General features: G+C 36.5%; 1 protein-coding gene across 1 annotated transcript in view; it reads left to right on the forward strand.

Annotated features, from left to right (window-relative positions):
- NET1 (neuroepithelial cell transforming 1) overlaps positions 1–20,974 on the forward strand; it is a 78,561-nt gene that overhangs the window by 7,096 nt on the left and 50,491 nt on the right. Inside the window, exons 2-3 of the mRNA XM_043968399.1 lie at positions 8,871–8,937; positions 18,541–18,600. Coding sequence (XP_043824334.1) covers positions 8,871–8,937; positions 18,541–18,600 — 127 coding nt within the window. The remainder of the gene's footprint in view (positions 1–8,870; positions 8,938–18,540; positions 18,601–20,974) is intronic.

Here is a 20,974-nt window from a genome sequence, read left to right on the forward strand (position 1 = left end):
GTACAGGCATACCTTGTTTTATTGTGCTTTGCTTTACTGCACTGCACCGGTTTTGTATTTTTTATTTTTAACATATTAAAAGTTTGTGGTAATCCTGCATCAAGCAAGTCTCTTGACGCCATTTTTCCAATAGCATGGGCTCAAATCGTGTCTCTGTGTCACATTTTGGTAATTCTTACAATATTTCAAACTTTTTCTTTATTCTCTATGTTATAGTGATCTGTGATCACTGATCTTTGATGTTACTATTGTAATTGTTTTGGGACTCCACAGACTGTGCCCATATGCTATGGGGGACTTAATTGATAAATTTTATGTTCTAGCTGCTACACTGTCCATCCATTCCCTTTCTCTGTCCCTCTTCTCTGGCCTCCAAATTCCCTGAGGTACAATACTGAAATTAGGTCAATTAATAACTTTCTGGTAAAGTAAGAGTCAATTGATGAGGCAAACTTCATTGTTGTGTTATTTTGAGACATTGCCACATTCCCCCTGACCTTCAGCAACCACTACCCTGATCAGTCAGTAGCCATCGACGTCAAGGCAGGGCCCTCCTCCAGCAAAAAGATTAATATTCATTGAACGTTCAGCTGATGCTTAGCATTTTTTAGCAATAAAGTATTTTTAAATTTAGCTATATGCATTTTTTTAGACACTGTTTAATAGACCGCAGTATAGTGTAAACTTAACTTTTATATGCACTAGAAAAGCAAAAAATTTGTGACTCACTTTATTGCAATATTTACTTTATTGTGGTAGTCTGGAACTGAACCTGCAATATTTCTGAGGTATGTCTTTATTTTTATTGGATTCATTAATTATTATTAGACTGAACAACCACAACAGCTTGAAGAAGATAGGGTTGGACTTACCCATTTTTAAGTGCTTGAAGTTCTTTCAAATGGAGGAATTAAATTTGTTCTACTTGTTCCAGAAGGCAGACATGTGAACAAGTGATACTGCTTTTGTCCCTGAAGTTTTTTTTTTTTTTCAGGGCAATGAGGGTTAAGTGACTTGCCCAGGGTCACATAGCTGGTAAGTGTCAAATGTCTGAGGCCAGATTTGAACTCAGGTACTCCTGAATCCAGGACCGGTGCTCTATCCACTGTGCCACCTAGCTGCCCCTGTCTTTGAGTTTTTATGATACTGTTCTCTCTCGGTTCTCTTGCCTATCAGTTTGTTCTCTCCAAATCCCCTTTCCAGGATCATCCTCCCATGGGTAGGAACCCTTTTCTTTCTCTACATTCTCTTGGTGACCCTCAACTAGGCAGCTAGGTAGTACAGTGGATAGAACTATGGGCCTGAAGTCAGGAAATTGTTGAGTCTTTTCAGTCATGTCTGACTCTTCATGACTCCTCTCGGGTTTTCTTAGCAAAAATACTGGCGTGGTTTGGCATTTCCTTCTCCAGCTCATTTTACAGATGAGGAAACTGAGGCAGAGTTAAGTGATTTATTCAGAGTCACATGGATAGTGCCCGTGGTCAGATTTGAATTTTAGGAAGATGAGTCTTCCTGACTCCAGGTCCAGCAGCTCTATCCACTGTACCATCTAGCAGGAGTTTGGAAGACCTAAATCAAATCAGGCCTCAGACAGTTATTGCTGTGTGGGTCTGGACAAATCACTCCACCTCTAGGTTAGGCACAGGAGACCTAGTAGTAAATGACTTTAGTAATCTACTGTTTGATAAACCCAAAGGCTCCAGCTTCTGGGATAAAAACTCACTATTTGACAAAAACTGCTGGGAAAACTAGAAGATTACTATCTTCCAGAAACTAGGCATAGACCAACATCTTACACTGTATACCAAAGTAAGGTTAAAATGGGTACATGATTTAGACATAAAGGGTGATACCATAGGTAAATTAAAGAGACAGAGAATATTATGAAATCCAAAATGAGTGATTTTGATTACATTAAATTAAAAAGGTTTTGTAGAAAAAGAAGCAATGCATCCAAAATTACAAGGGAAACAGAAAGCTGGGAAACAATTTTTACAGCCAGTATTTCTGATAAAGGCCTCATTTCTAAAATATATAGGGAACTAAATCAAATTTATAAGAATGCAAGTCATTCCCCAATTGAGAAGTGATCAAAGGATATGAAAATTTTAAAAATCAAAGCTATCTATTGCCATATGGAAAAATGCTCCAAATCACTACTGATTAGAGAAATACAAATTAAAACAGCTCCGAGGTACCACCTCACACCTATCAGATTCGCTAATATGAAAAAAAAAGGAAAATAATAAATTTTGGAGAAGCTGTGGGAAAATTGGAACACTAATGCATTGTTTGTTGGTAGAGCTGTGAACTGATCCAACCATTCTGGAGAGCAATTTGGAACTAAGCCCAAAGGGCTATAAAACTGCGCATACCCTTTGACCCAGCAATACCACTATTAGGTATTTGTCCCAAAAAGATTATAAAAAAGAGAAAAGGACCCACATGTACAGAAATATTTATAGCTGTTCTTTTTGTGTTGGCAAAGAATTAGAAATTGTGGAGATGCCTATCAATTGGGGAATGACTAAACAAGTTATGGTATATGAATATAATGGAATACTATTGTGCTTTAAGAAATGATGAGCAGGGGGGCAGCTAGGTGGTGCAGTGGATGGAGCACCGGCCCTGGAGTCAGGGGGACCTGAGTTCAAATCCGACCTCAGACACTTAACACTTACTGGCTGTGTGACCCTGGGCAAGTCACTTAACCCCAATTGCCTCTCCCTGCCCCCCCCCCCCCCCACAAAAAAAAAAATGATGAGCAGGCAGATTTCAGAAAAAACCTGGAAAGACTTACATGAACGGATGCTGAGTGAAATGAGCAGAACCAGGAGAACATTGTACACAGTATCAACAACATTGTGTGATGATGATCAACTGTGATAGACTTCACTCTTCTCAGCTATACCATATCCAAAATAATTCCAAAGGACTCATGATGGAAATTGCTCTCCACGTCCAGAAAAAAGAGCTGTGGAATCTACTAGAGGAAGATAGTAGAATCTAGGTTCAGATCGAACCATACTATTTCTACTTTTTTTGTTTTTTGAGATTTTTCCTTTTTGTTCTGATTCTTCTTTCACAACATGACTAATGCAGATTTTCTTGAGGAGGAGGGAGGGAGAAAAATTTGGAACTAGAAATCTTATAAAAACAAATGTTGAAAACTTTCTCTACATGTATCAAGAAAATAATATTATTCCCACTTTATAGTTGAGGAAACTGAGGCTAAAAAGAGGTGAAGTGATTTTTTTCATACTTTTATTTTTTATTTTATTTTTTATTATAAAAGTATTTGGAAACTAGGACATACTATTGTTTACATTTTCTGACAAGGTTTCTGTATCTGATATTTTTGCTTAATTGTTTTATTTGTCCTAAAACTAGGTTCAAAGGAAGAATGATTACAATTACAATGATTACAATGAAAAAATTCTTTTTTTTTTTTCCCTAAAGAAGCTTTAGAGGTTCTCTACTATCTCTTGGATGAAATACAAACTCTTCTGTTTGCCAGTTAAAGTCCTTCATATTTTTGCCTTCAACCTGTCTTCCCAGGCTAATTACATACTATTCTTCCATATACACTCTGGTTCCACAAGGACAAGCCTATTTGCTCATTCTTGACTGTGACATTCCATCTTCTATCTCTGTCTTTTACAGGCTATTCCCAATTTCCAGGACCCTCTGGTTCAGTCCCCTCCATCTCTTGGAACTCCTAACCTTCTTTTTTTTTAAAGTGAGGCAATTGGGGTTAAGTGACTTGCCCTGGGTCACACAGCTAGTAAGTGTTAAGTGTCTGAGGCCGGATTTGAACTGAGGTACTCCTGACTTCAGGGCCGGTGCTCTATCTGCTGTGCCACCTAGCTGCCCCTCCTAACTTTCTTTAAGGAGCAGCTAAAGACCATCTCTTACAAGAGGCCTTTCTTCATTCTTTCTAGTTAAGTTCCCTCTTCTGCTCCTCCCAAACATTTTGTATTTATTTTACACATATTTTGTATTTCTTTATCTTTATACATGTTGTTATTCTCTGGTAAAATATAAGCTTTCAGAGTACAGGGACTCTTGTTTTTGTATACACTCTCTATATTATACTTTGTATACTCTTAGGGATATTTTTTTGTGTTCCTGGTGCCTAGAATATAGTAGTCAGTTGATCACTACTTTTTGAATGAATATATGAATTGTGACATGGCTTTAATGCGTGTCCAGATGGAGGTACCTATGTGGGTGATGCCAAGGACCTTCTTCTAGTATGCTGCATTTCAGTCTCTTTCCTTTGACTGAATCATCAGAGTTGGCTACATTTAAATCTATCTGAAGGAGGCATAGTTCAAGGATGAAGGCCTTTTTCTCTCAGAGTATGGACACCATGTACCAAACTGAACAGAAGAAAGAACTTCTTTTCCTTTCTTCTTGGGCCCTGTGACTCCAAGAACCAGTCTTGGGGTTTTCATTAGTCCTTTTCAGTTCTAGGTGTAGGGGGTGGAATTCTAAGACCCAGAAGGTTACGCCACGCTGTCCTTGGAGCCCAGGATTCCAGGTCAGATGTTAACTAGATAACAGGGCTTGGCAAACTATTCTTAGTATGGAGGTCATACAAAAATAGGTAGAAGACCATATTTGCCTCTTGGGCCATAGTTTGCCAGCTTGTGCTATATTGAACTGAATTAACCCCTGAATCTCCTCAGAGAACAATGCCTTTACTGCCAAAAAGCCAGATTTCAGTTTTTCCTCCTGGTTCTCCAGTATTAAGGAGTTTTGGAGGTGTCTGGTCTCTGCCATTGAGTGCAGTTCCATTTATCCACTTAATAGATTAGCTCTTATAAAGGAATATTTACTTCAAAGTTATAGTAAGAATAAATATATAAACATCCCCCCCCTTCCCCAACACCTTGGCATCTTAATCCCTTCCTATTCTTCCATGGTCTCTGGAGAGTGCAGAGAGCATTAAATTTACAGCTTAATTCTGTTCCCATATAACATTAATCCAACCAGTTTTCAAGTTCAAATTCCCACCTCTTGGGGTTTGCATCCCAGCACCGTGGCTTCTCAGGATTTCTCTGCTGGACTGGCCACATCTGGCTTGGAATCTTAGGCTCCAAGGTTATCATAGCTCAAGCTCCCTGGTTCAGGGTTTCCACCTTGTGCATCTAGAACTGAAAAGGACAAATGAAACAGTAATGATCCCCACCTTTTTGGCACCACAAGGCCTAAGGAGAAAGGGAAGGTGGCAGGCATGTTACCATGGGTGAATGAGACCATCACTCTTTGATGCCACCAGAAAGAGAGAACTACTCTGCCTCAAAAAAAAAAACCCAAAAAAACAACTACTCTGCCTCTGTCAGCTAGATTTAAAGACTTAGGTAGTTCTGGCTACGTAGCTAATGGTCAGAGGTTGCTCCTATCCACGGGAACTCAGAATGTTTTCTTCCAGCAACAGGTCCCTGGCATTTTCCTGGCCAACATTTTAGGTTATCTGAGTTTGTTCCAAAGCTTTGTTACAGAATGAATGTCATTTAACTAGTCTGAAGCTCAGGTTCCTCATCTGTAAAAAAAATTGATAATACTTGGAAAACAATACATATTTTGTTGTGCTGTTAAGGAGAATACTGTTTTACAAATCCTATGACACTATACAGTTATTATATATGATATGCTATTTTATTTTCATGTTTTGCCTTAAAGAAGGACAAGAATTCTGCATTAGTCTAGTTTCTACAGTGGGAGCACCAATGAAATAACCTATTTAAATTACAACCCCAGATTAAAAAAAAAAAACAAAAAACCACAAGGGCAGAAATTATTTACTTTGCAATTGTAGCTATTAAAATAATTTCTTTAATCTCTAGAAAATTATAAAAGCTAATTTTAAAAAATAGAATATTCCTTCTAAATTTATTTTAAGATTGAGTGGTATTTTTATGACTTGTAGTTCAGGGTATAATAAACAGTAGTTTGGACTATCTTCCTCTAGGTGGCAGTAGAAGTTAATTTTCTATTTAGAATGAAATCAGTTTATTGTTTTTCCTCCATGCTTTGTGAGAAAATTCCTTCCTTCCTCCCTTCTTTCCTTCCCTCTCTCCTTCTCTCCCTCCCTCCCTCCTTCCTTCCTTCCCAAAATTAAAAAAAAAACATATATGGAATATCATATTATCAGGCACTGAGCAATTGAGTGGTTTCTCTCAATTTTTTTGGTTAAGCTTAAGGAATCCACATCTGTTGAGTGGTTTTCTTTTTTTAAGTGGCTATTTTGTTTTTTTTCCATCTGACTTTTCATTATTTGGATGTTTTTTGGAGTGATCATGTGTTGAACTTTTCAATGATCGATTAGTAAAACATTCTTTTAAAAATAAAGGCATTTGGGGGCAGCTAGGTGGCACAGTGAATAAAGCACCCGCCCTGGATTCAGGAGGACCTGAGTTCAAATCCGGCCTCAGACACTTGACACTTACTAGCTGTGTGACCCTGGGCAAGTCACTTAACCCCCTTTGCCCCGCCAAAAAAAGGGCATTTGCCATTTTTTCTAGGGAAAAATCAATTTTAATTTTCAATGCTCAAGTGCTAAATAATCTTTTGGAAAAAATTTTTATGAGCAAAGTTTACCATGGTGTGTTTACTATATAGCCACACAAAACATAGCAATGTTTTATGTTTTCTTTAATGGAGTGGCCACTTTTTTTCTGATTCATAATCCATATATTCCATTGAATTCAGAATTTCATAGCACACATCTTGGGAGGCAGATGATAGCTTTATGATGACGCCCAGGTGCTTAGACACTTAAACTAGGATACTTTTTTTCAGGTTACACATTATGGCGTTTGTTCCTTTACAGCTCATTATAGGTGAGTGAAGTACATGAAAACTATCTCTAAGCTACTTATTCCCTACCCATACAGTATGAAGTCACGTGTAATCAATGATGATGCAGAGCCTGATCATCTTTTTCCAGACTAGGTTCTTTAGGTATTTTTAGGCCAGCATCCAAATCTTAGGAAAATGTTTAGAGTAGGAAATTATCAGAAACTATTTGTCTAATTATAAGTCAATGAAACTGACTATCTAAATGAAATAGATGAATATTCACAAAAATATAAAATGCTCAGATTAACAGTATAAGGAAGTAGAGGACTCAACCCAATCAGAAAAACAAATTAAATAAATCACAAATGAACTCAGAAAAAAAACTACAGGTCCAATAGTGAGTTCTATTAAACATTTAAAGAACAATTCATTTCATTATTATATAAACTGTTTGAAAAATAAGAAAAGAACTACCAGCGTTCTTCCATGTCCCAATGCCACATGACTGTGTTCTATCCTTCTACCTCTTATCCAACTCTTCTGCTATTCTGGTCAACATTCACCATAACTGGATCCCATCAAATTGCTGCTTCCCAACCATATTCATGCCATTTCATCCCATCTATTTTCCACCTCTAGTTCTATGAATAGTAATCAAGTGAATTAATGCCATTCCTGGGAAAGAACATGTCAGTCAGTTGTCCTATGACTACATTCACCATCCCTGTAATATCCCTGACCTTTAAAAATATCCCTCTCTGGCTGCCACTCCTTTATGTGTTCTTTTCCTCTATTAGATTGTAAGTTCCCTGTGGGTAGAGATTGTCTTACTTTGTATATTTGTATGCCCAGCACTTATCACAGTGCCTGATACATAATACAAATAAATATTTGTTCATGTAATCATTTGAGAATCAGTTAAAGGGGCAGCTAGGTGGCGCAGTGGATAGAGCACCGGCCCTGAAGTCAGGAGTACCTGAGTTCAAATCCAGCCTCAGACACATAACACTTACTAGCTGTGTGACCCTGGGCAAGTCACTTAACCCTAATTGCCTCACTAAAAAAAAAAATAAAAAAGAGAGAATCAGTTAAAGGATCATATAATCAGTGACAATGAATGGAAATGGCAGAGAAACATCTTTAAATTTAATGTAGAGAGAAAAGTCCCAACAATTAAAGCTTTTCCATAGTAGAATATGCAGCTTTGCAAGGTAGTACATTTCTCCTCATAGGAGAACTTTGAGGAAATGAGCACTTGTTAACTATGTTATAGTAGGATTTCTGGTGTAAGTTCAACTAAATGTCCAAGTCCATTCCAACTCTAAAATTCTGTGATTCTGTAGGCTGTCCATCAGCAAGCTGCTTTTGCCACATGACCAGCTCACTTCTTTTTCCTATCATACATTTTTGTTTTTAGGCTACAGTATTCGTCATGCTATTTCTGTATAAGTTGTTATTGGTAATATATTGCACTATATTCATCCACCATGTGCTTCTTCATTGTTCTTTGGGTGATCTTCACATTTTAATTCTTTAGAAACTGATATTTCATGAGTTAAATCTTTTAATTCTTAAAGATTGTGATATTCCATGACTTACAACTATGTAGTATCCTTGGATGAATATTGATATTAGAGTGATCAACCTTTCTTTCAGGAGAAGCTTGGGATCATTAAAAGTACTATAGACCTTCCCAAAAGCAATCCAGTTATAAATACTGGATTATAAATACTTGTCTTTTTGGATTTTAAGTGCTAGAAACAGGAGGAAAATAAACTGGATAATCACTTGTGATCCCTGCCAATTAAAAAAAATATATAGTAAGAAACTGTCCATTTAATGTGTTTTTGTTTTAATAACATTAATCTTACTGCTGCAAATATATTGGCCAACCTCGGGGAGAAAGAACAAAGGGAGGTGAGGTTTTAATTCTGTTGTTAAATATCTTAACTGTTTCTTCAAACTACTTCAAAAGTATCCCAAAATTATAACCAACTTTTTTCTTTGGCTGCTTCTATAGTTCAGTATCTCATAAATTTATTTTATGTATTTTCTCTTAATAGATACTCCCTTCGGAGAGGCAGTTCCTTCACATTTCTAACACCTGGGCCACACTGGGATTTCACTTTGGTGGGTAAATGCCTTTTATATACTTGATAAAGTTCTTTAAAATTTACTAGCATTTGGAATCCTATAAATTTTAACATTCTTCATGAAGTACATACTGAAGTATTATTTCAATTGCTATAGCATAGTTCTGAGTAGAAATAACAGCAAAGGCGGACAAACTTAGTTGGCATATAGAAATAATAAATCAAGAAGCCTATTTGGATTTTTAAAAAACCCAAACCAAAACAACTCCAGAAACCCAAATGATAAATTTTAAAATCAGTTGTAGGCTTTATGACCCCTTTGGTGAACCACTTCAACTTTACACTGTCCTCTTCCAGTCCCATGCCTCTTTTCCTATCAAAGATATTGCCCTGCCAAGCTTCAACCCACTGCAGGGGGTAGAGCACTGGCTCTGGAGTCAAGAGGACTCTGAGTTCAAATCTCACCTCAGACACTTATTAGCTGTGTGACCCTGGGCAAGTCACTTAACCCCAATTGCCTTAAACATCCAGGACCATCTCCAGTTCTCCTGATCTTGCCACTGGACCCAGATGGCTCTGGAGGAGAGAGTAAGGTTGGTGACCTAGTACAGCTCTTCCTCACTTAAGTCCAATTCAGTGCAAGTCATTACATCACCCTGATGTCATGGTCCTCTTCAGGAACGAAGGACAAACATTTTGCTGGGGGAACTGAATTGCATCAATCTTAACATTCTTGCCATAAATGAAACCAAATGAAAGAAGTTGCAGCTGAATGAAAATATGGTTCACAAGTACTCCTTGGAGAAAGAAAGGAGTTAACAGAGTAGGTTTTATCATATTTATCAAAGCTAGGAGAAATATTATTTCATGGGATGGCAAAGTTAAAATCAAAAGGAACCCCAAGAATATTATAACCAAAATCCAGAGTTTCTAGGTCAAAGAAAAATACTTTAAGCATCCAAAAAGAAAGAGTTTGAACACCAAGAAGCAAGTCTACTTCAGTGGTGTCAAACTCTAATTCAAACAGATTCCCAAAGGGCACATATTGACTCAGCAAACTACAAATCAACATTATCTATGTAGTCTTTTTATTTTGTTATATATGTCTCAAATACATTTTATTCTGGCTTAACCAAATTAAATTTGGGGGTATATTTGGGAGTTTTGTGGCCTGTGAGTTTGATATCTTTGGTCTATATTCCACAAGAGTAAAAGAAGAAACCTTGGAATATTTGTTCCAAAATGCAAAAGATAAAAGCTTACAACCAAGGATAACCTATCCAACAAAATTAAATATAATCCTATAGTGGGAAAATGGCCCTTTAACTAAATCAATTTTCAGATTTTCTTGATGAAAACACCAGAGCTGATTACTTCAAAGCAGAAATACAAGAGTCAAGAGAAACAGAAAAGTACAAACACATGTTCACTTGAAAAGGATGGACATGAACTGTTTACATGCCACTAATGGGTTAAGAAACAATTGTCCGTACATAGTAGATTTGCAAACTTAGGGCAATCCTGTTTTTCTATCCCACTTTGTTATGGAAATGATCATATGATTGTTTTATTAAGCTCAAAATAAAATAAATTTTTGAAAAATTAAAAAAAAATTAGGAGTGTGCTGAGAACACATGGAAAATACTCTCCTGAAATTAAATTACTCATATCTTCTTTACCATATAATTATTGTTGACTCTTTTTGAAGAAGTGAGGAACAGGGAAAAAAGTAATAAAAATCAATTTTAAAATATACTAACTTATTTAACAGCTAGCCAGATGGGGATTTTAATGATGAATTCAAACAGGCAAAATTAAGGATGTCTCAGCATGGAATTTTATTTTCATGCATTTCAGATTATGGTTAGAGAAATAATTCCAAATAGTATAGATGGTGTGTTTGAATATTTCTGAAAATAAACCGACATTGCATTTGTTATCTAGAAAAAAAATTTTAAAAACAGTTGCCTTCTCAGAACCCTAACATATTCAAGAGTTATAGAGAAAAAGAAATATGACTGACAGGGCCTGGGAATGATTTTGTTCTCTTTGAATGGTCTTAGGAGAAGGCAGAATAGGTCTGATAGAGATCTATAATGGGGAAGAAAGGAGGAGAAAGGGTAAAGAAATCATCAAATAATAGCTATGCAGCTAGGTGGCACAGTAGATAAAGCACCAGCCCTGGATTCAGGAGGACCTGCATTCAAAGCTGGCCTCAGACACTTGACACTTACTAGCTGTGTGACCCTGAGCAAGTCACTTAACCTTCATTGCCCCGCCCCCAAATAATAATAATAGGTATGTAAAATGAAGAATATTCAAACATGGAAAAAGGGGTAGGAATTATCAGTATCTCCCATGAGCCTCATTTTCATCTTAACCAGAGAAAAAGAGATTGAACACAATTACACTTACATATACACATAAAGATTATATTAAAAGAATATATTCAAAAGAAAACCTCAGAGAAGGAAAGAGGGATTTAAGATAGAATGTAACTTAAGTAGCATAGGTATAAACAAAACCCAATGTCCAAGGGAGGAATATGAAGGAAAAATTAAAAGGGAAAGAAGTTAAAAACTTGGAATCAGGACTTGGGGGAAAGAAAACAGAAAGGGGCCAGCAAAGCACTAGTCCCCTTTATAGATCATAAATATTAGAGAGTTTTTCATTTTACAACCTTATTTGTAAAGAGAGGGATGGGACCAAAAAAGAGGGAAGGGACTAAAGAGGCAGAAAAAGTACAGGAGGACAAAATCAAGGGAAATACACATGAACCTTGGACATGGTTGACATGAACTTACCCCCATTATCGAAGAAGATAGCAGTATCCATTAGAAAATAGAGTTCAACAATATAGTGTTTACTAAAAACACACTTGAATCATAAAGATTCATATAGAGTTAAAATGAAGGGCTATTAATACTCTAGCTGGACTTGGGAAAAGGCAGGGCTTGCAATTTTAGTTTCAGATAAGGCTACTATAAATTTTTGACACAGTTAAAAAACTCAAACTGTAAAATTACATTTAAAGTCATAAACAATGACTACATGTGCATAATTGGTGTGTCTTCTTCATATAATGCTTTCATCAAAAAAAGGGGGGAATCAATTAATCAAATGTGCAAATTTTAAAAACCTAGGACAAATCCCCCCCTCCCAATAAACAAGAACACAATTTGTATTGCTAAATAAACTAGGTTTAGATATATAAACTAATCTGGGGGTTTTTTTGGTGAGGCAATTGGGGTTAAGTGACTTGCCCAGGGTCACACAGCCAGTAAGTGTCAAGTGTCTGAGGCCGGATTTGAACTCAGGTCCTCCTGAATCCAGGGCCCGGGCTTTATCCACTGCACCACCTAGCTGCCCCTTAATCTGATTTTTTAAAAGAAAAAAAGTGTTTTTAAAAATTAAAAAGGAGAATTCACAATTGAAGAAGAAATAAAGGAAATTATCAAAAACTACTTTGCCTCATGACATGCTAAAAGTTGATAATTTAAAGAAAGTGAATGAATACTTAAAAAATATAAAAAATCCAAGTTAATAGACATTAAATACTTTACTTAAATAATGCAATATCAATAAAAGGATTTCAATAAGCCATAAATCAACTCATTGGGGAAGAGTAGAAGCTTGGAAGTACAATAATTGAATCAGTCTTCTGTCAGTTACAATCTTTACTACCACACTCCTGGGCCTGAAACATAGACTTTCTTATTTTGATGAAAGGTAATTCTAATCTGTACTTAGCATCATGGTTTCACAATGAGCTGATAAAGATATATACTCCTCCACTTTTATATCCTTTGATAACAAAAAAGAGCATTCGTTGTTCTCTTTGTTATGCCTTAGAGTATTTTTTTTTATTCTTTAGCTACTAAAGTTGTCTAAATGTTCTATTTTATTAATAACAAGAAACTTCCATGCTGGTAATTAATATATGCCTTTATTTCTAAAGTTGCTCTGAATATAATTTGCTTCCCTTTCCAGTGGTTAATATTATCAAACTTTTCCTTCATACAGTGCCTCCATTTTTCATTATGTGCAGCTTACACATTTGTTTATATCTAACTGGTTGATTATTTTTAAATTTTAGTTCTGTACTCTTTTCTTAGTTATCTTAAATCCATTGGATTTGGAGGGGGGGCGGGGCAATGAGGGTTAAGTGACTTGCCCAGGGTCACACAGCTAGTGTCAAGTGTCTGAGGCTGGGGGCAGCTAGGTGGCGCAGTGGATAGAGCACCGGCCCTGGAGTCAGGAGTACCTGAGTTCAAATCCGGCCTTAGACACTTAACACTTACTAGCTGTGTGACCCTGGGCAAGTCACTTAACCCCAATTGCCTCACTAAAAAAAAAAAAAAGTGTCTGAGGCCGGATTTGAACTCAGGTACTCCTGAATCCAGGGCCGGTGCTTTATCCACTGTGCCACCTAGCTGCCTAATTGCAAAATATTTAATAATGAACTTCTCAGTAAGTAGTCTCTCTCTTTTTTAAATTATAAAAGTATTTTATTATTTTCCAGTTACATGTAGAGATAGTTTTCAACATTTGTTTTTATAAGATTTCTAGTTTCAAATTTTTCTCCCTCACCCCTCCCCAAGATAGCAAGTAATCTGATATAGGTTATATATGTATAATAACAGTAAACATTTCTGCATTAGTCATGTTATAAGAGAAGAATCAGAGCAAAAAGGAAAAACCTCAAAAAAGAAAAACAACAGCACCAAAAAACAAAAGAAATAGTATGGTTCAATCTGCATCCATATGCCACAGTTCTTTTTTTTTCTGATTTTGGAGAGCCTTTTCCATCATGAGTCCTTTGGAACCATCTTGTATCATTGTGTTGCTGAGAAGAATCAACTCTATCACAGTTGATCAACACATCATGTTGATGATACTGTGTACAATGTTCTCCTTGTTCTGCTCATCTCACTCATCATAAGTTCATGCAAGTCCTTCCAGGTTTCTCTGAAATCTGCCTGTTCATCGTTTCTTACAGCACAGTAGAATTCCATTACATTCACATACCACAACTTGTTCGGCCATTCTCCAATTAATGGGCATCCCCTCAATTTCCAATTCTTTGCCACCACAAAAAGAGTGGCTATAAATATTTTTGTACATGGGGGTCCTTTTCCCTTTTTTATGATCTCTTTGGGAAAAAGACCCAATAGTGGTACTGCGGTGTCAAAGGGCCCAGCTTTATAGCCCTTTGGGCATAATTCCAAATTGCTCTCCAGAATAGTTAGATCAGTTCACAGCTCCACCAACAATGCATTAGTAGTCCAATTTTTCCACAGCTTCTCCAACATTTATTATTTTCCTTTTTAGCCAATCTGATAGGTGTCAGGTAGTACCTCAGAGTTGTTTTAATTTGCATTTCTCTAATCAGTAGTGATTTAGAGGGCAGCTAGGTGGCGCAGTGGGTAAAGCACCGGCCCTGGATTCAGAACAACCTGAGTTCAAATCTGGCCTCAGATACTTGACACTTACTAGCTGTGTGACTCTGGGCAAGTCACTTAACCATCATTGCCCCACCAAAAAAACCAAAAACCAAAAAAAACAAATAGTGATTTAGAGCATGTTTTCATATGGCAATAGATATTGATTTTTTCATCAGAAAACTGCCTGTTCATATCCTTTGACCATTTCTCAATTGAGATTTAGTTCCTGATACACGAGGTCTTTATCAGAAGTACTGGTTATAAAAATTGTTTCCCAGCTTTCTGCCTCCCTTCTAATTTTGGATGCATTGCTTCTGTTTGTACAAACCCTTTTTAATTTAATGTAATCAAAATCATCCATATTGCATTTAATAATATTCTCTATCTCTTGTTTGGTCATAAACTATTCTCCTTTCCAAAGATCTGAAAGGTAAACTATTCCTTCCTCTCCTAATTTACCTTTGGTATCACCTTTTATGTCTAAATCATGTACCCATTTTGACCTTATTTTAGTATAAGGTGTAAGATGTTGGTCTATGCATAATTTCTGCCATACTATCTTCCAGTTTTCCCAGAAGTTTTTGTCAAATACCGAGTTCCTATCCCAGAAGCTGGAGTCTTTGGGTTTATCAAATAGTACATTACTGTGTCTCTTGTGCCTAGCCTATTCCATTGATCCTCCACTCTTTTTCTTAGCCAGTACCAAATAGTTTTCATGACTGCTGCTTTATAGTAAAGCTTCAGATTTGGTACAGCTAACCCACCTTTTTGTGCATTTTTTTTCATTAGTTCCCTTAATATTCTTGACCTTTTGTTTTTCCAGATTAATTTTGTTATTATTTTTTTCCAGCTCTATAATTTTCACACAAATCTATGATTTGTGTGAAAAGTGTTTTGTAATTATATTCATAGAGCTCCTGGGTTTGTCAAAGTAAGTAGTCTTTCAATACCTTTTCAGTCCTTATATGTTGGTGGACTAACCAAAATTATCATCATTAAAATCAATATATATATATATCAATATATATTTGTGTAACATGTTTTACTTTCCAAGGTTTTTCACATATCTTTTTAATAGCCCTGCTAGGTGGGTAGAACAAATGATTTGATCACTATTTTGCAAAAGAGCATAGGTTAGAGGTATAAGGGACCTCAGAGGCCATCTATCCAACCCTCTTATTTTATAGTCCCATGGAGCAATTACTTGCCCAAGGTTATATAGAAAGTAAGAATCAGAATCAGGATTAGTATCCAGGTCCTCTGATTTCAGAGCCAATGTTTGTTCATATTGCTTCCCACAGGGGGCAGCTAGGTGGCATAGTGGATAAAGCACTGACCCTGGATTCAGGAGGACCTAAGCTCAAATCTGGCCTCAGACACTTGACACTTACTAGCTGTGTGACCCTGAGCAAGTCACTTAACCTTCATTGCCTCGCCAAAAAAAAAAAAAAAAAGCATACTGCTTCCCATAGAAGTATAACTTTCTTTTTAGCTGTTAGATAACTTCCTTAAGTCTAACCCTGCAGTGATGAGCCCTATAGTAATTCTTGATGTCAGTAGTAAAGTAAATACATTGTTTTGATAAGCAATATATAGCATAGGGGTGGGGGGGTAATGGAATAATTTGTAAATATTGACCATTTAAAAATATAGCTCTAACTTAAGACCATTATAATTGCCTTAGTAACATTCCTTAAATTAAACCCTTTTAATCATTTCTGGATATTGTTCTGTTCTTTTATCTAATGTTATTTTCTCTGCCCTCATTCTTTTTGATCTATTTGCTCCGTTTGGCCCTGTTGACTACCCTTTCCTCTTGGATACATTTTCTTCTGGGGGTTGTCATTATACTAATTTTTCCTTTTTTCCCCCCAAATTACATATAAAACCAAATTTTAACATCAATTTTTAAAAACTTTGTGTTCCAACTTCTCTACCTCTCTCCCTCTCCCCACGCCCCAAGAACTCAAGTAAATCAATGTAAGTTATACATGAGTAGTCATGCAAAACATCTCCACTTTAGCCAGGTTGTGAAAGAAAACAGACAAAAACAAAACAGATTAAGGAACTATCAAAAAAAATTATGCTTCATTCTGTTTTCAGATACCATCAGTTCTTTCTCTATAGTTGGATTGCATTTTTCATAAAACCTTCAGAGTTGTCTTGGATCATTGCATTGCTGAAAATAACCTAGTCATTCACAGCAGATCATCTTAAAATATTACTGTTATTTTGTATACAGTAGATTTCACTTTGTATCAGCTCATGCAGGTCCCTCCAGGTCTTTCTGATAGTACCCTCATCATTTTTCTTAATAGTAAACTATATTTACATAGTACTTTAAAGAGAGCTTTCCTTACAATAAACCCATGAAGTTGATGATTGCAACAACAGTAATAGATAACTTTTATATAGTACCTTAAACTTGACAAAGAATTTTCTTCACAATAGCCCAGCAAAGTAAGTACCATACATTTACCATCATCATCAATCAATCCTCATCCATCACTCCTCATCATTACACTGCTTTTTCTTCCTTCATGTTTGACTGCTATTTCTACATCTACTTTGCTTCCCTCCCCCCTTCCCAAGACAGCAAGCAATCTGATATAGATTATATGTGTTCAATCACATTAAACATCTCTGCATTAGTCATGTTGTGAAAGAATCAGAACAAAAGGGGAAAACCTCAAAAAAAGAAAAAAAAACAAGAAGTAGTAGAAACAGCATGATTCAATTTGCATCTAGATTCCACAATTCTTTTTTCTGAATGTGGAAAGCATTTTCCATCATGAGTCCTTTGGAATTATTTTGAACCATTGTATTGCTGAGAACAGTTAAGTCTGTCACAATTGATCATCACACAATGTTATTGATAACTGTGTACAACATTCTCCTGGTTCTGCTCATCAGCATCAGTCCACTTAAGTCTTTCCAGGTGTTTCTGAAATCTGCCTGCTCATCATTTCTTACAGCACAATAGTATTCCATTACATTCATACACCACATCTTGTTTAGCCATTCCCCAATTGATGGGCATCCCCTCAATTTCCAGTTCTTTGCCACCACAAAAAGAGCAGCTATAAATCATGAAATTTATCTCTAGAGTTGTTTCCTCTAATATTAAGGAATCTCTTAAGGATGACCAAATTTCTACAATATGGCTTTCTTATTTATATTAATGCATATGACCTTATAGTCTAAAATCGAAATTTTGTAAGACTGTACATTAAAAATGAGATGTGTTTGGGACTTTAACTTTTGTTTCTTTACTTTTTGTATTTTGTTTAGGTAATCAGATAAGACCTACTGTAAATTTTTGACACGATTAAAAAAGACAAACAGTAAAATTACATTTAAAGTCACCATAAACTGAATCAATATAAGTACTTAAAATACATGTGCATAATTGGTATGGCTTCTATATAAAATGCACCCCCCTGAAGCCTAAAAAAGAATCTAACAGAAGATTAAGTTCAACACCTGAAAAGAATCCTATAAACAAAATGTTGTACTTTTAAGTTGTATACATAAAATCTGTATATACAACTTATATAGGGGGTGGTAACAAAAAGCTAGGTTAAAGGGAACATTTATCCAGGTAAATAAATTAAACCTACCATTCCTTTCCCTCTCCCCCCCTCCCCACTTTTTGCTATTAAGAGGCAGATACTTGTATAGAGCACCGGCCCTGGATTCAGGAGTACCTGAATTCAAATTCGGCCTCAGACACTTAACAGTTTGTGTGATCCTGGGTAAGTCAGTTAACCCCAATTGCCTCACCAAAAAAAAAGAGAGAGAGACAGACAGACAGACACTAAACCTCTGATTTCAGTGTAGCTTAGATTCTCCTGCGGGCTATAGTCATAACTAGAGTATTGAGAAGTTAAAGGACTTGCCCATGGTCACATAGCCAATATGATTCAGAAAACTGGAATCAAGGTCTTCCTGATTCTGAGGCCAGCTTTCTATTCACTACACCATCCTGCCATTTAGGCAGTTATTTTCTAAAACCATATTTTCTTGTTACTTGCCTCCCAATTTTTATATGTAAGAGCATATTTGTAATTGTGCAACTTAACTCTTTTTCATATGGCTTTTCATGTTACATGGAGTTACTTGTTTTTAAGTGTTAAATCTTCATATCTTCATATTAAATTTGAGAATTTAAATGAGTTTTTCTCTCTTTTTTTTAGAAAAGAAAACGAAGAGAAAAAGATGATGATGTTGTAAGTCTTAGCAGCCTGGACCTTAAGGTAATTGATATCATGGTTGATATGTTTCTGCTAAAGCAAGGCCATGCAAATATACAAATCCTGTCCAGACCTTTGGTTTCATAGTTATCAGGAAATCTCAGTGAAGAAACTCCTTAACCAAGAAGTTTAGCAATTTTTCTGTAATTTATTGTCTTAGAGAATTGTCTCAAATAACATTTTATTATTTAACTAACATGTTGTAAAACACTAACTTGCAGTAATTATATTACATTAAAATGTAAGAATGGTATTTAAGGTTTCTCCTGAGTAGTAGTTGTTGTTTGTCCGTTGTTCTCAAAGAGGACCATGATATTGGGGTAATGCCATGATTTTCAGTGAATTAGATTTTATGTGAGAGAGGGTTTTGCAAAGGCAGCAACCTAACTTTCTTCTCCAGAGCCATCTGGGTCCAGTGGCAAGATATATATCAGTACAACTGGAGATGGCTCCAGATGTTTTAAGGCAGTTGGGGTTAAGTGACTTGCCCAGGGTCACACAGCTAGTAAATGTCTGAGATCATATTTGAACTCAGGTCCTCCCAACTTCAGGGCCATTACTCTACCTGATGAGCCACCTAGCTGACCTCTCCTGAGTAGTATAGCTTCTCTCTGTGTCTTATTTTGTAATTAGCAACATCCTTTTTAAATATTTCTATATAAAGCAGAAATGAAAGATTGCAAAGGTATTTTGAGGTTTAAATGATTAAATGACACTTATATTTGTATATAATATTTATTGAAAGCAAATTCAGAAATCTAACCCCTGCCCACTGAGGTCTTAAGTGAACTTGACAAATGATGGAAAACATGTTTGATCGCAGCAAATTGATTTTTAAAATATATTCTCCAAAATTTGTGCATTTTAGAAATCAGAAACTTTTGTAGAACTTCTTAAGACATATCAGTTAGGATTAAATATTTTCAGAAATGTTATTTTGTGAGGGGGTTGAGCCAAACCCCTCCAAACGACTTTTTTGTTTTGTTTTGTTTTTGTTTTTTGTTTTTTTGTGAGGCAATTGAGGTTAAGTGACTTGCCTACTAGGGTCACACAGCTAGTAAATGTTAAGTGTCTGAGGCCGGATTTGAACTCAGGTCCTCCTGAGTCCAGGGCCAATGCTCTATCCACTGCACCACCTAGCTGCCCTCTCTCCAAACAACTTTAAATAATGCCTCAAAACAAAATCTGGAGCAGCAGAACCCACAAAAGAACAGGGTGAAACAACTTTCCAGCCCAACAGAACTTAGGAGTGCAATAGGAAAGATCTGTTGCACTGGGGTGAGAGTGGAGCAAAGGCTACCCCCTGTAATGATTGGAATGACGCCACCTACTGGAGACTTACTATAGGAAAGCTCCGCCATGAAGTGAAGGTCTTTGAGGGCAAGACCAGGAGTCTTTTCTTTGGCATCAGGAAGTGATGTTTGCTTGTGGGAGGAAGAAGCGGGGAGCATGGCGCTCTGACTGGGACTTTTTCCTGAGGACTCCAGTGGAGAAGGGAGCTAGAAATGTGCTCTCTCTTTAATAGATAGATGAATGTAGGCCTTTCTCTCTCTCTTTACCAAATTCTTATTCTCCTTAATAAATGCTTAAAAGCCTAACTCTCGCTAAAGCTTATAATTTATTGGTGACCACTCATTAGATATTTTAGACAGACTAGCTAGAATTTTAGCCTTAACACCTCCCCCCCTCCAACAAAACAGCAATAGGCCTTGGGGGCAACAGTCAGGGGCAGCAGTGGTGGTTTCTGGACCTCTTAGCCCATAGACAGTAAGGGGGTCAGACAGCTGGTCAGATTGAGGGGATGTCCATCATTTGGGGAATGGCTGAATAAGTTTTTGTATATGATTCTGATGGAATATTATAAGAAATGATGAGCAGGATGCTTTTAGGAAAACCTGGAAAAACTTAAATGAACTGATATAAATGAGCAGAACCAGGAGAATATTATATATAGTAACAGCAATATTGCATGATGATCAATTGTGAAAGACTCAGTTGTTCTCAGCAATAAGATCCAAGACAAGGACTTAGGAGGAAAAGTGTTATCCCTCTCCAGAGAAAGAACTGGAATCTGAATACTTACTTTTTCTTTACTTTCTTTGTGTGTGTGTGTGTGTGTGTGTGTGCGCACGCACGCATGCGCACATGCGCATGTGTGCAGTTGTATGTATCTTTTCTTTCACAACATGACTAACGTGGAAATATGTTTTGCATGACTGCACATGAATAACCTGTATCAAATTGACTTCCTTCTTAATGTGTGTCAGGGTAGAGGGGGAGAGAGACAGAGAGAATTTAAGACTCGAAAATTTTTAAAAACAAATGTTAAGGGGCAGCTAGGTGGCGCAGTAGATAGAGCACCAGCCCTGGAGTCAGG

This window comes from Dromiciops gliroides, chromosome 5 (genome assembly GCF_019393635.1).
Source record: "Dromiciops gliroides isolate mDroGli1 chromosome 5, mDroGli1.pri, whole genome shotgun sequence".
Taxonomy (NCBI): Eukaryota; Metazoa; Chordata; class Mammalia; order Microbiotheria; family Microbiotheriidae; genus Dromiciops; species Dromiciops gliroides.